This window comes from Cervus elaphus, chromosome 21 (assembly GCF_910594005.1).
Source record: "Cervus elaphus chromosome 21, mCerEla1.1, whole genome shotgun sequence".
Taxonomy (NCBI): Eukaryota; Metazoa; Chordata; class Mammalia; order Artiodactyla; family Cervidae; genus Cervus; species Cervus elaphus.
In genome coordinates, this window is record NC_057835.1 from 30651167 (window position 1) to 30666294 (window position 15128).

The 15128-nt window shown below is 39.3% G+C and overlaps 1 protein-coding gene across 5 annotated transcripts in view; it reads right to left on the reverse strand.

The window, feature by feature from the left end:
- The window catches only part of ASPH (aspartate beta-hydroxylase), a 175469-nt gene that overhangs the window by 86817 nt on the left and 73524 nt on the right, over positions 1 to 15128 (reverse strand). For all 5 annotated transcript variants that reach the window (XM_043879855.1, XM_043879851.1, XM_043879852.1 and 2 more), the window contains 3 exons: positions 11725 to 11763; positions 11153 to 11188; positions 9842 to 9886 (listed from right to left, as the gene is read on the reverse strand). In XM_043879855.1, coding sequence (XP_043735790.1) covers positions 9842 to 9886; positions 11153 to 11188; positions 11725 to 11763 — 120 coding nt within the window. The remainder of the gene's footprint in view (positions 1 to 9841; positions 9887 to 11152; positions 11189 to 11724; positions 11764 to 15128) is intronic.

The window sequence follows — 15128 nt, forward strand, 5'->3', positions numbered from 1 at the left end:
CCAACCCAGAAAATGACAGAAGTACAAGCTTAGCAGTAACTCAGATTTAGTGAATAAACACATACCCCAAAGAAACAGAAACTACACATCTTCTAATGGTGCTAACTTTTTCAACACTATTTTATTAAAGAAAACCTTACTAAAGAGAATAGGATCTTTACCTTTTAAAAACTATCATACAACCATTTAGAAAAAAATCATTTTTGTATATTCAATTATTTTGAACCCTATCACTCCAGCTGCTGTGCTAATGTGCCTACTGGCCAATTCTTGTGGGCAAAGCTAATTTGCATCCAGGTCTGTGTGTCCCGAGCTCCTAGTCACACTGGCATCTGTTGTCCCTGCTCCGAGACCCAGCCATGGGGCTCTGCCTCTCCTGACTGGTCCCTGTCTAAGTCACACGGTCCCTGTCCTGCCTCTCCACTAGCACGTCCCCAGTCAGATCCTATCACGACATCACCGGGGTTCGTACTCCTCCGTGACCTGACTGCCCTCTGCTTGCTCTTGGTTGCCCTCTAGTTGTTCCCACCTTCCACTGGGTGCCCGCCTGTACGCTCTAGACCCTAGGCTGTGAATGACCTTGACTGGCAGGCACTGCAGCCTCTCTGACCCTCAGTCTCTTCATCTGCAAGCACAGGAGTAACACCCAGGTGCCTGGAGCCTCCACGCCCTAACTCAGCACTTAGCATCGCCCGTGCGGCAAAACGGGCCTGCTTAACCTTAAAGGTTTTTCTGTTTCTTCTGAGCACCTTGGAGGAAAAAACAACTTTCTAGAACCCCAGAAGCTTTGTCCGTTTGTGTCTCATTCTCCTTCACTGCCCAGGGAATGAAGATAGAATCTTCTCTTCCCTTTGCTACGCTTCCTGTCGCTCAAACTCCTCGTTCTCTCAACCAGGCTGAAGGCGAATCCTCACCGAGTGATCGTCATGGAGGACCAGAGGGTGCAGATGAATGAGTGACCTTGCCAGGGACTTATCAGAACTTCTAGGTGCCGGACAAAAACCTACACAGCATGCTGCAGGGACTATTTCATCTGAATTCTGCCCCTCAAATTGTAGCATTGTAGTAAATATTAAACAAAATAAACATTACCTACTAGAAATAGGTAAAGAAAGAGGTTGAAGGTACTCCTTTGTGATTTTAGTCACCAAAAGTGCTAGAATACCCTGAAATATTAGAAAATATAAAATGAACCGATGTTATGGAATGAAACAAAAAAAATATACTCTAAAATAATGACAATACAGAGAAGAATTCTTCTGCATTTTATTGCACTCAAATAACATTAAACAGAAGACGTTTACATTATTTTTAGAAAATCCATTGATATTTCCCAGCTTGGCATATATTTGTAAAGACAAGGCTCATCCATGAAGATATCTGGAATTAGAAAGTATCTGAATATGACCACAGCATAATGAATCCTCAGTGTCCAGAGTTCTAGAGATGATTATATACAAAAACCCAGCGAAATTTATCTTATGCATTTATCAGTTCTATGTCACTCCTGTTTCTCTAAAAAAATATGGCTTTATTAAAAAGTAGTGTTCTATAATTCGCAATACGAAGTAAGAGCTTTATTAGATTTTTGAGTAGCAACTCTGTATTACCCAGATCACAGCTTCAGAAAATTATTGCTCTTTTACTAATGTATTACTTTGGGTTCCACTAACACTACGGTTCAGCATACCTTACTACACTGTAGTGATCTCTAATGATAAAAATATAAAATCTCTTTGATTTTAACCCTAAAAGCAGGAAAAGAAAAATGTCGCTTTATCTCAAAACAATGTGAACGTGATCAAGAGCTCTCCTGACATGTAAATAAAACCACATCTTAGGTTTTTTTTTTTTTTTTAATAGCTCATGGTCCTTTGAAAATGAGAGTGTAGCTACCTCTTTTTCCTAACAAATGAGCATTTTCATCACAGCAACCATTTCTGAGCCACGCACTAGCCACATTAAAAACAGAAGACTGTCTCCAGCGTGGAAAGGAAAAGCCTCAAAAGCTATGAAAGCACAGGGAACTTCTGGTTTCTGAGCACTTTTCACAGACCCTGCTTCACTCAGCCAGAGGCAATGTCTACTTGACCCACGGAGCAGGAATCAGCGTTGTACATGTTACTTTACCAGCCAAAGGCAGAGCAACCTTTACGTTACACCACTAACTGCTATTTTCTAAGCTTTAAACAAATACCGACAGGACTACAGCTATTCTACAATCACCCCAATGTGCTGAAAAGCGTTTTTGCATGATATAACAGGCTGTTCCTTTCCTCTACATTCTAACAAGAATTTTAATTTCTCCCCTTTTTTTCTGAAAAATAAATTACCCACGATAATTTAAACTTTTTTTGAAATATTAAATTTTTTCTAATTAACAAGCTAAAAGCTGCAGGAATCTCAAATGTTGAGTTTTATCCTGAATACTCGAAGCTAATATAGCAATTTTTTTTTAATAAAGGTATCAGTGCAGATATATACAACTCAAATCTTCACAGCTAATGATCCCATCAGTGTTTTTCAGAGCCCTAAGACAAGGCACTCTTAGTGGCTTTAATTCATGTTTCACGCAGTGTATACAAGTCAGCTGACATAGTGTTAATTACGGATAAGATATATTAAAACCCTGCCAAGACAAGTGCTGCTATCTCGTCAATGATTATTAATCACTGTCTGAAAAACACATATATGCAGGTAAGACTAGAAGCTGCATCACAAAAGGGAAAAGAAAAATCCAGTGGACCCACTAAGGCTATCAGAAAAGGACATGCAGGAATGTAACAATACGTGTGATTTTTGTTTCTTAAAAAAAAAAAAAGAAAAACACTAAAATGCCAGTGGACTATGGTTCATTCAAAACATCTTTAGTGTTCATTCCCAAAGATCTTGGTCTGCTCAGAAATTACTTCACAAGATCTATCCCAGCCATCTTTTGGAGCGTATGGTTAAGCTGGTCCTCTTGTGGTAGGTGGTAGGGGCAGTCTTTCTGAAGCTTTAAGTATCTGCAAAAATAAGGGGAAATCTAAATTAAAGGACCAGCTAGACACAGATTGCGAAACTGCTTCATTTTCACTCTACTTATAAAAAACCACCAATGGAAAGTAAATGTTTTCTTTTTCTTCGTATTGTTGTTTTTAATGGCAACTGGGTAACAGAATGACTCACTACTTAAGAGCAGTTCTTGGGAGGGTTACTTGCAAAGCTGATAAAAACCTGAGGTTCTTTAAAGCATCTGAGAATTACAGTTGAATTTAAGAATGTCAGTCTTTGGAGAAATACATTCAATTTCTTTCTCCCATCAATGTTTTCACCGTATTAAAAAGAAATGCAACAGAGGGGGAAGAATCTAGTATGGTATTTGAAACACGAATACAGGGAGGATTTTTCAAGGAGCAACAAGATACTGTAAGCTGCAGTTAAAATGCATTACTTATAATCTTATATCAATTTTTCATGTTATGGATGATATAAGTGGTTGATAAAAAAAGTATATACTATTTTAAAAGAAGTAAAATTCATTCCAACTTTCAACAAATATTTTCTTATTCCAAACTTTAGTATCAAATTTATTTTACTATTACAGCTATGTTATGATTATGTTGCGATCTATGTTATGATTAAAGTTAAAGAGGAGCTTGTGCACATGAAGACCCAACCAAATTTTGATGTTATTTCTAAAACTGTATTACAGGCCCTCCTTCCCTCCCTCCTTCCTTCCCTATCTATTTATCTACATATGTGCATGTATGTATAAACAGAAATTTTTATATAAGCAGAATTATTTGATGCTAATGAGAAGCAACTGGAAATTATATGTATACTTTTATATATCCATCAGAAATGAGTATTTCCCCCAAAAGACATGTATAATGTGTACGAATGTTCATGGCAAATTTCTTCATAATAGACCAAAACTAGAAACATTCACTACAGCCATCAATGTGGGATGGAATTTTTAAATGGGATACATTTACAGTTAATAATAAGACCAATGACTATGCATAGCAATGTGGATGAAACAGCCATGATGGTGAGCAATGGAAACCAGTCACCAAGAAAGTGTATATATATTTGCATGTGTTGACTTCTAGTTCTGTTTAATCAAATTCAAAGGCAGGCAAATCCATCTATGATGACACAGTTGGAACAGTAGTCATCTTTGGTGGGATTGTTACTGAGGGCAGAAGAGGGAAAGATTTTCCAGGGGCTGGAAGAACTCTGTGTTGTGGGTACAAGAATATATGACATGTATAAGTTCATCAAACTATATCATCAGGTGAGTACTTCCCTGGGTATAAATTACACCACACCAGAAAGAGTTAAAAAAAAAAAAGTTCTCTTAGATTTTAAACATTAGCTGGACTGTGAGGAATATGTATTTCTATAACCTGTGCAATCAAAAATCCTGGAGACTATGGGAACTTGTTTAAAGTACAAATGAGTAATGAGAAAAAGGCAAATAGACTAAAAGCTTAATTACGATTTTGAATGACTCAAATCTATGCCCCGAAGTATCTGAATCAGGTTTCCACCCAGAAGTAGCAGTTGCCCAAGTTGCAAACCCAACACCTCCAGAGGCCGGTCGTCTCTGCACCTCTCTGTTCCGTCCACCTTCCTTATCTCCACTAAAGTTCCATCATTCATCCATGCAAGCCAGAAGCAAAGGAATCAAGCTAGACTCTTCCCCCTTAACCAGCCCATCTCCCACCAAATCACCTGCACCCCCAAGGTCCTTGAGTCCATCCTGCTCTGCACCTCTGCCACTATTTCCAGCTCCCACCACTTGCACTTAGATGAACATACCTGCCCCCTGACTGGTCTCCACCTCCTCGTGGGACTGCTCCGTTCAAATATGGATCAGATCATGCAACTCCTATGCTTGAAGTTTTTCAGCAAATTTCTTGCATTCTTAGTGAAAGTTGCTCAGTCATGTCCAACTCTTTGCAACCCCATGGACTGTAGCCCGCCAGGCTCCTCTATCCATGGAATTCTCCAGGCAAGAACACTGGAGTGGGTAGTCATTCCTTTCTCCAGGGGATCTTCCCGACCCAGGGATTGAACTTGGGTCTCCTGCATTGCAGGCAGATTCTCTACTGTCACCAGGGAAGCCCTAGGCCCACATTCAAATTCTCAAACATCACTTATGGGACATCCGAGAAATGCTGCCTGCCTGTCCACTATGTCTTCTTAGCCGGTACACGGCACACCACCTTGGTCTCCATGCCTCAAGCACTTGTGCCCTCCCCCGCAACAGGCCGGCTCCTTCACTTTGAGCAGCTCCTCCAGGCTCAGCTCCAGCATGACCTCCTGCTCTGCTCCCCAGCCCCCATAGCTGGGTTGGTTCTCCCTCCCCTGGGTGCTGGCCTGTCTATCACCCTGAGAGGTTAATGATGCCTCAGCGGCACACCCACAGGTCTGTGAATGGACACCAGACAGGGACTGCATCGTTCACTGTGTGTCTGGGGCAGAGCTAGATCATGCATGTAGATGTGCATGCTTCAGTCATGTCCAATTCTTCTGTGACCCTATGGACTGTAGCCTGCCAGACTCCGCTGTCCATGGGGACTCTCCAGGCAAGAATACTGGAGTGGGTTGCCATGCCCTCCCTCAGCGGATCTTCCCAACCAGGAGATTGAACCTAAGTCTTCTGTGTCACAGGTAGATGGATTCTTTACCCACTGAGTCACCTGGAAGGCCTGAGCCTGTACCATAGGAGCTGTTTAATATATATTTCTTGAATAAATAAAAGATCAAATCACTAACAATAATATGCATATTAGGCTCTTATTACCATAAGTTAAGACCTCTAGAGCTGCCAGCCTAAAGCTGGTTATGGGTCTTATTGATCCGATTAGAAAACGCTTGATGACAAGGGGGGCGTGAGTGACAGCTCTGGACAGAGGCAACAGTGCAATCAGCCCCCCTGAGAGAACATTCAAATGTGGATGAGTTACAGATGTCATCTCCATCTTCAGAGAGAAGAAAGCAGCAGACCCAGCCAGAAACATTGGTTTTCACACATCTTCATTTCAGATAGCATGGTTATCATCACAAAACGTAACATAAACATTTTTCCTGGCATTGTTGTTGTTCAGTTATGCAGCTGTGTCTGACTCATTGCGGTCTCATGGACTGCAGCACGTCAGGCTTCCCTGTCCTTCACCATCTCCCAGAATTTGCTCAAACTCATATCCATTGAGTCGGTATTGCTATCCAACCATTTCATCCTCTGTTGCCCCCTTCTCCTCCTGCCCTCCACCTTTTCCAGCATTAGGGTCTTTTCCATAGCATGGCAGAAAAATTGTTAAAGGAACCAATTAGTTAAATGGTCTTAAAGTATTGTATGGCAGGGAATATTATGCTGGTGAATTTCCTAAGTGACCTGTTCATAAGTCATTCAATTTGTGCTATGTATAGTTTTTTTTAACTTTTTTTCTTTATGTGGATCATTTTTAAAGTCTTTATTGAATTTTGTTACAATATTGTTTTTGTTTTATATTCTGGTTTTTTGACTCTGATGTACATGAGATCTTAGCTCCCCAACCAGGTATCAAAACCACACCCCCTGCATTGGAAGGTAAAGTCTTAAGCACTGGACCACCATGGAAGTCCCCATGCTATGTGTAGTTATGCCGTCAGATTGCCAGAAATAGGCTGTGTCATATCAAGTAAAAATATGACTTTGAGGACAAGGTGAAAACCCACTACGGGAGCAGAGGTTCCAAAATCAATTTTTTTTAAAATGTGATATTAAAAATGACTGACTTCTAACATGAGCATGATCAATTTTTCAGATTGACTTTTTACTTCCTTTCCAAAAGGATGCCAGCAAAGCACTTATGAATTTATAAATATAAACAAAAGATGGAAAAATTTAAGCTATTAGACAGCTTACTTTTCCACAATGAATCATAATTAACCTTCAACATTTCTGAGTCTTAAGTGAAAGGCTAATGCATATTAAGACAAAGATGCCTAAGGATACACCATCTCTACCACACCAAAACAGCTCTCAGAACTCATCCGTTTTTAGGTCTTCATTTCTATGAAATCCTCTAGAGCACAGAAGCTAGAGTGTGAACTCTGAGAGCCAGAACACAAGAATCAAACTCAGTTCTAGCATTTATCAGCTCTGTGATTTCAGGCAGGTTCCTCTGCCTTGCTATGCCTCAGTTTTCTCATCTGTAAAATGGAGATATGAGCATTTCCCCTCTTGGGCCACTGGAAACACTAAGGGAGTTAATTCACGTGTGTGTCAAGAAGTGCATGGCACACATGATGCTTAACCAAAGTCAGCACTCTCCATCCCCTGGTGGGCAGCTGGATACGATGGAATATCAAGACAGTTCTTGCCCCCTGGGATTATCCCAACAATATTATTATGAAATTTAATTTGCTCTATGAAGACTGTGTAACCTAGTCTTAGAAGATCAGAGAAGGCATTGTAATCATCAATTGGATTCTGAGGGCTAGGAAAAAGTGAACTGATATCCAGCATTGTGCAGAGAGCCTCAGTCTGAGTTTTCCACTGATTAAAGAATTTTAAAGATTAAAAGGTAGTAAGGAAACGGGCCCCACAACAATTGTTGCCACAGTTTCTGCATCACATACGTCATTCAACAATATTGCAAAAGCAGTCGCTTCACTGTACAAAATAGCAACTAATTCATGAGTATTATTCTTTCATAAGATTGAATAATTAAACAATGCAACATAAAGTAAGACTAAGAAAATAACAGGAAATAAGCAAACCCAGTACAATCATTACAGGTTAACTATTGCTAACTCTCCACCTCACATCCTCCTTGGTAAAAGACAAACTATAGTGTGCAGTGCATCACTCAAATTTTTATGACACCAAAGGACAAGTGACAACTCCTGCAGCAGGTCTGTCAGAATTCAGCTTCTCTTGATCCACCTCAAATATCAACCTAAAGTGAAAGTGAAAGTCGCTCAGTTGTGTCCGACTCTTTGCGACCCCATGGGCTATTCAGTCCATGGAATTCCCCAAGCCAGAATACTGGAGTGGGTAGCCTTTCCCTTCTCCAGGGGATCTTCCCAACCCAGGGGTCGAACCCCGGTTTCCTGCATTGCAGGCAGATTCTTTACCAGCTGAGCCACTAGGGAAGCCCCAATAGCAACCTAATTAATTAGTAAATAGTAACAGCCACAGCCACCATTCACTGGGATCTCATTATGTGCCAGAAAGGATGAATATGAATCAAATCTTCATTTTCATTTGCTTCAGCTGTTAAATATCTCATCAAAAAAAGCACCTTATTCCAGCCCGCAGCCCCCTCACCCCTGCAACCACTCCCTTAGTATTTTATAATGATGTTCCAAGGAAATTTGGGGGCTCATTTATAAAACACCAAAACAGAAGCACAGAGCTTTTTGGTGAGAAAATAATATTATATTTCATACCTTCATTAAAGTCAGGTCGATATTAAAAAATATCAACTATAACTAGAAAAAGGTGTTGTAGACACTCGTTATTTTTAGGAAAACTTACGAAACAACTTTCTTTAAAGGAATGGAGAGTAATCAAAATGCAAATTCAGTAACCTGCTCTGCATTCTCAGGTTGCAAACAAGGCGCACTGTGACGTCCTGCTCAGTAACAGGGAGGAAATTACAAACGCAGGACGAAACATCAACCTTCCTGACTCTGTGCATCTTTCCTAAACACAAAAAACACACAGACGCCCAGAAGTTATCATGTAAAAGATCAATTTCTCCATGGATTTTGTTTCTCATTCATGTTACAATGCCAACAACGCAGTTCCTTCAGTATTCACATATACTATAAATGTACAACTATCAAAACTTAGAACTACCCAACCATTAAATAAGTAAATATGAGCTGCAGTATAACTAAAAATAGTCCTTGATTAGAAAAGGCTTTTTCCCCTTGAAATTGAGTATTTTGACAAATTTTGGCAGGCACAATTATTTCTACCAAAATCAATACTTCTAATGCACATCATCGCTACAAAATTCACATGAAGCATAAGATGAAAAATATGAGTAAAAATGGAACCAGTAAGTAACATGGAAACAAAAAATAAATGGAAATAAAAGAAACAAGAGGAAATACATTTGAGAAAAAGATGCTGGAAAATCCTCACTTAATAAAATATTTGTTCCCACTTAGAGAACAAGAGGTTTATATGTTCATTTCTGATTACAGGAAGAGTTAATGTCTTCTCTAAAAGCCATCTGAAAGCACAGGCTTTGATTGAAATGCTGTCCCCATTCTTTAAACTTGATGATGATGAGAGGGACATGTTGGGGAAGGGAAGGAAAAGCAGGGTGATGGATGTAACACAGTGGGCTGGCAGGAAGGACTCCAGGGCACTCACTCACAAGTCCCAGATAGCCTGGACCATGTGGGGTGCAAGGATGCTTTTAGGGAAGATGGGCAGTGCAGGGCAGCAGGGGAGGACCAATGTCACTAATTTATGCACTGTTCAATTTTCATCTGAAGGCAAGTCTGACTCCACATCCTCCACCAGATAGCTTGTCAATCAAAACAAGGGAAAAAACCCCCAACCTAACAACTACTACTATCACCATCTATGATAGCAAAAATCATACAGTGTTTTGATCGTGAACACTCCTCAAATTCTAGCTCAATCAATAAGTACTCTGTCTAATGCGTATTCCCCATTACTTTGGCTCAACTGACCTAAACACACAAAATTTTCCTTTTAAATTTAGGATAGGTATAATTAATCCTCTTCTCTCAGGAATTCTACTCTCCATAGAATTTTTTTCATACAGCATCTTTTAAATTAAACAAAAAAGAAAAAGGAAATACTTGTAACGAAATGCCATACCTGGTGGTACTTCTTGCTGTTCCTCTGCAGGAGGCATGTGCAGTTCTGAAATAATTAATAAATAATAAAATAAATAAAAAACACTCCACTACAGATTGCTGTCCAGTGTTTAAAAAGACTATAAATCTTTAAGTTGGCATGATTATTTTCACAGACTTTTTGGGGGTTCAATCGCAATTTATCATAAAGCATTAGGTTTTTGTACCAACACAATAAAGAAAAACGAGCTATAACTTTGTAAAAGTTTGTATATTTCTCAACTGTCCTGAACCACAGGCTTTAAAATATTATCTGCCTAACTGACTAACCTCAAAACTTACTGTCTGGCAAAGGAGATATGAACCAAAGCCCAAGTTATCACCACAATTTTGCATCAGACTCGATAGGAAAGCTGTTGAAAGATATTTAAAGCATCTTGTTTCTTGTTAACAATACAAAAAATTAAATTCAAATAGAATCTTTAAAATGTATCACTATCCTTAATAAACTCGTTTTTGAAAAATAATGCTCAAGGTAACTTATTCTAAAACTAGCCAAAAATATGGATATGAATTATAACATCTAGTCTTTTTTTGTAGACATCAACTGACTTACAACTAAAGAAACTGTAAGCCTCACCACCAATTGTATAATGATATATTGATCTGATTCGCTCTATAAAATTACATCACATGTTAGTATCTTCATCCCTAACAACACAGTCGGCAGGCAGGAAGTACCTTAATTGAGACACTATCAAGAAATAAAATTGTTCTTTCCTTTTGTTTAAGATTTTGTGTAACAGGCTCTGGTCAAAAAGAGAATATTTTGTTAGCGTTTTCTAAAACTCAAAATATTTATGCAGCTATTTTAATCATTTTTCTTCTTGCATTAATTTGCTTCTACTTGTAAGAATGCTCAAAACAGTTGGAAATATTTTAGATAAAAGGAAAAAGAAGCATCATACATATTTTCTCCAACTGAAACGACACAACTTTCAACCCGCTTCTGCCCATGGATAATTCCTTCTCACGACACCACCTCCTCCTACTTAGGGCAGCCCTCCTCACCCTAATATGATACTTTCTACTATACAATCCTGATTTCATCTCCATCACTGCCTTTCTCATAATCTTTACTTTATCATCTCATTGGTCACTAGAGTGCCAGCCCCCAGTGAAAACAGAATTCTAACTCTCTTATTCACTCTCATCCTCTGAGCCCCTGAGCACTGGAAAGACAGCAAATAGTGTGTGTGTGATAAATGCTGGTTGAGGAAATGAATATAACTTTAATATAAAAAGTAAGCCGATTTCTATAAAATTAACTTACCTTCTAAAATTGTGTTTGAATTGTCTACAGCATTATCTAAAAAAAAAATTAAGCACATCTTACATTAACTCACTTTCACAAGTTCTTTAAGATATTCATTTGGAGACCTAAATTTGACTTTTTTTAGATTGGGGTTTCGTCTAGAGAGATTTGTTAGAATATCAACTTTAATTTCTAAATTATAGCCAAAGAACACATCAATAGGCTGGGGACGTCCTTAGTGGTCCAGTGTCTAAGGCTCTGCACTCCCAGCACAGGGGGGCCCAGGGTTCAATTCCTGGTCAGGGAACTAGATCCCGCATGCTGCAACCAAGACCTGGTGCAGTCAAAAAATAAATAAATACTTAAAAATCAATTGATTTTAAAAATAGGTTGGAAAAAAAAAAAGGTTGGCATTATCTCTGCTGACATAAACCTTGCACCATAAACAGGATAAATATATCAACATGATCCAATTCCTTAGTGACTTAAGAATGTCTTGCATTTCTGACTACATCTACCTTTGTTCCACAAGTTATACTCGTTTTAACAAACGCAAGGGGAGCTGACTTGCCAGAAGCTCAATACCTTACCTGAACTTTCTGTCCCTTCATTTTGCAATGGCTCGTACACTACAAAATACACAGAAAAAAATACTCCTTTAGCCCAGCATCTCATTAAAACACAAGAGCGGCCATACAGTTCAAAGTCTAGTTTATTCTTGAACCTCTGTGACTTCATTACTAGTAAATGGCAGTTTACAGAGTACAGTGGGGAAGAGTTTGGTTCTGGGGTGAAACAGGCCTAGATTCAAATTGCAGAGTAGCAGCTTTTAGCCAGAGGAACAATGATATATGCTTCCTTCTTGCAAAATGGGGAAAATTAAAGTTCTTCCCCAACCACTTGTTAACAGGATCCCATACTTTGTTCATCCCTGGGTGGTGCTGAATTTCTCTTTTATCCTTTGTGACTGTAGTGGAGGTTCTGAGTTACCCACAGCTCTGTCTGCTCTTCACTCTGGATCCCAGACCTGGCAGATTCTCTACTTCGCAGAGTAAGCAATGCTCACATGTTCCACCTGGGGCAAACGGCCCTGCCTCCCGCCCCTGAGACGAGGGTCCAGCGGGCAGGTCTTAATCCACTACCTTAACCACAGCCCAGGGCTCACCTCTCTCTGCTCCACTGCTTAGGCTCTTGTCTTTGCCACCATCTCCCCTCGTGTCCGGCTAGTTCATAGCTTCCCTAGTCAGCCTGATTCCTGCTTTTCCCATCTTCAAAAATGCCTCAAATGTCCTCGTACCCTAAGAGCAAACTGTGTTATAGTCCTAGCACAGTTACAAATGTATTTCCCTTGATCATTTAATAAAGAAAAATAGCGAGCATTTACTATCTCTTAGATATTATTCCCAGTGCTCGGGTAGAATAAAGAACAGTTTTTAATAATGCTTTTCTATCCTTCTGGTGGTGTTTGGGAGACAAAGGAACAGTGAATACTTGCTCACTCTGTCACCCTGAACTGTGTCCCATTTTAATATGCTCTTCTATCAACTGAAAAACAAACAAGCCTTTTCTTTTTGTTGCTGTTGTCATTTCTATTTTATTCATTTATTTATTTTGTATGTTTTTCTTTTTTATTGAAGTACAGGTGATTTACAATGGCTCAGCTGGATAGCAAAGTCATTCAGTTATACATATATATGTGTGTTTACGAGTGTATATATATTATATGTATATATTTTTAGATTTTTCTTCCATTAAGATTGTCCTTGTCCTCCTTCTCCTCCATTTCACAATCTAATTTCTTCAGAGTCATTTGCATATGCTGTCTTCTCACTTCCTCTCCTCAACCCACTCCAGTCTATCTTCCAGTGCTGACAACATCCCTGAAAAGACTCCTCTAAGACTACCCACGAGCCCTTGTTTAACCCAGTGGACACTTCCTGCCTTTATTGAACCAGATCTCCTGGCAGCTCCTTCCCTAACAAATGCTCTCATCCTTGAACTCCAGGGCAACCATTCTCTCCTTTGATTCTCTCCTTTCTCCTCGATCTTCATCATTTCACCTTCTTCTTAGCAGGCATTAAATGTTGCCTTTCATCAGAGTGCAGCCATAGCACCTCCTCTCATCTAGCTCTCTCCCCTCTCTTAAACTACTTAAGTCTTTGGATTCAATCATCATGCATATTCAGAAGATTCTCAGACTCAGTTGGGAATAGACTTCTCTTCTATGATCCAAATACCATCCATTAGCTAATTTGATATCTCCCCTTGGATGGCTCGGCAGGCTCTACCTGCTCAGACAGACTGCTCATGACCTTCTGGCCTCAAGGCTGTTTTCCAGTCCTATTTGTCTTAGGAAAAAGCACTCCATCCACCAGGCATATAAGCACAACAGTGGACGTGGTTCCCGACACCTCAGGTCATATTTTTACCTTGTTAACATTTTAAATTATATTTATTACAATATTCTGCCTATGAAAATATCTTTACTTTCACAACATCTTATTTAGCATTTTATCTAATTTTATACTTCTTTCAAATTTGATTTTAAAATTCTCTAGATCTAGTCTGCAACTTGCATTTGGAACATGTTCTTACCAGCATATTTGGAAAAACACAGTAATGACTGGCAGAAATTAGAACACTATTTCAAATCCTACCTCTGCATGCAATTTTTAAATTCCAAATTCCTCTTTTCTCCTTTAAATTCAAAATTGAAAAGAAAACCTAAATGCATTCATAGTGGCCAAGTTATTTAATTTATTATAAAAAACATTAGTCCCTAGACTCTAGGATTCTTCTGATAGCATCCTTCACATCCCATTAGGACCTGTGGATGGTGAGGGTGAACTTGGTAGGCTCAAATCTTAAAATCACATGTTTAAGAAATTAGCACATTGGACCTATACATAGCTCTTCCTAATTTTCTTCACTTGAAATTCACCAGCTAACATGAGACCTCAAGATTTTTTTTGAAAGTAGAGACTTCATAGTATTCATATTTGAGCGTCAAGCCCTAAAATCATCCAGCACATAGGAAGTCCTCCATACCCAACTCAAGACCTACACATCTCTTCAACCTTCTTGTTTTACACAAAGTTATTCTCAAATGGCTTCTTTCCTTCTATGGAGTCATCTTTGAAGATATTGAAATAAGAAGGATCCACTGTTGGCTCTATCATTTCTTAGTCAAATGAACGCATGCAAAATTACTTACATTCTCTGAACCCACTTCTCTCATCTGGGGAGAAGTGAAAATATAACCTACTTCAGGAAGTTTAATGAAAACAGCATGAGAAGTGCTGGGGCAACAAGAGTAGCTGCAATTGCCTAAATCAGAATCTGAGGCCAGAACTATTTTCTCTATGCTGCTTTAAGCCCAGAATGGAGTCCTTCCATACCTTTCTCCATGGAGAGCAGGCATCTTTATTTAACAAAATTAATTTGCAGAAGCAACTAGAGCAGTTAAACTCTGACTAAAGTAGTCTTCGCTTCCATGATAGCTCAGTTGGTAAACAATCCTCCTGCAATGCAGGAGACTCTGGTTCGATTCCTGGGTCAGAAAGATCCTCTAGAGAAGGGATAGGCTACCCACTCCAGTATTCTTGGGCTTCCCTTGTGGCTCAGCTGGTAAAGAACCATCTGCAATGCAGGAGACTTGGGTTTGATCCCTGGGTTGGGAAGATCCTCTGGAGAAGGGAAAGGCTATCCACTTCAGTATTCTGACCTAAAGAATACCATGGATACAGTCCATGGGGTGGCAAAGAGTCAGACATGACTGAGCAACTTTCACTTCACTTCACTTCAAAGTAGTCTTCAGCACAGGACTTATATTTAATTTAAAAAGAGCCACAACTATAAAGCAATGAGATTAAATTTTCCTGAAAAATTTGTAACTGCTTCCTAAAGCAATGGCAGAACCACTGCAATGAATAAACCATCTCCTGAAGTAAACTCTGAAAACTACCCATTGATTGGGCTGCTTTAAGTTATGGTA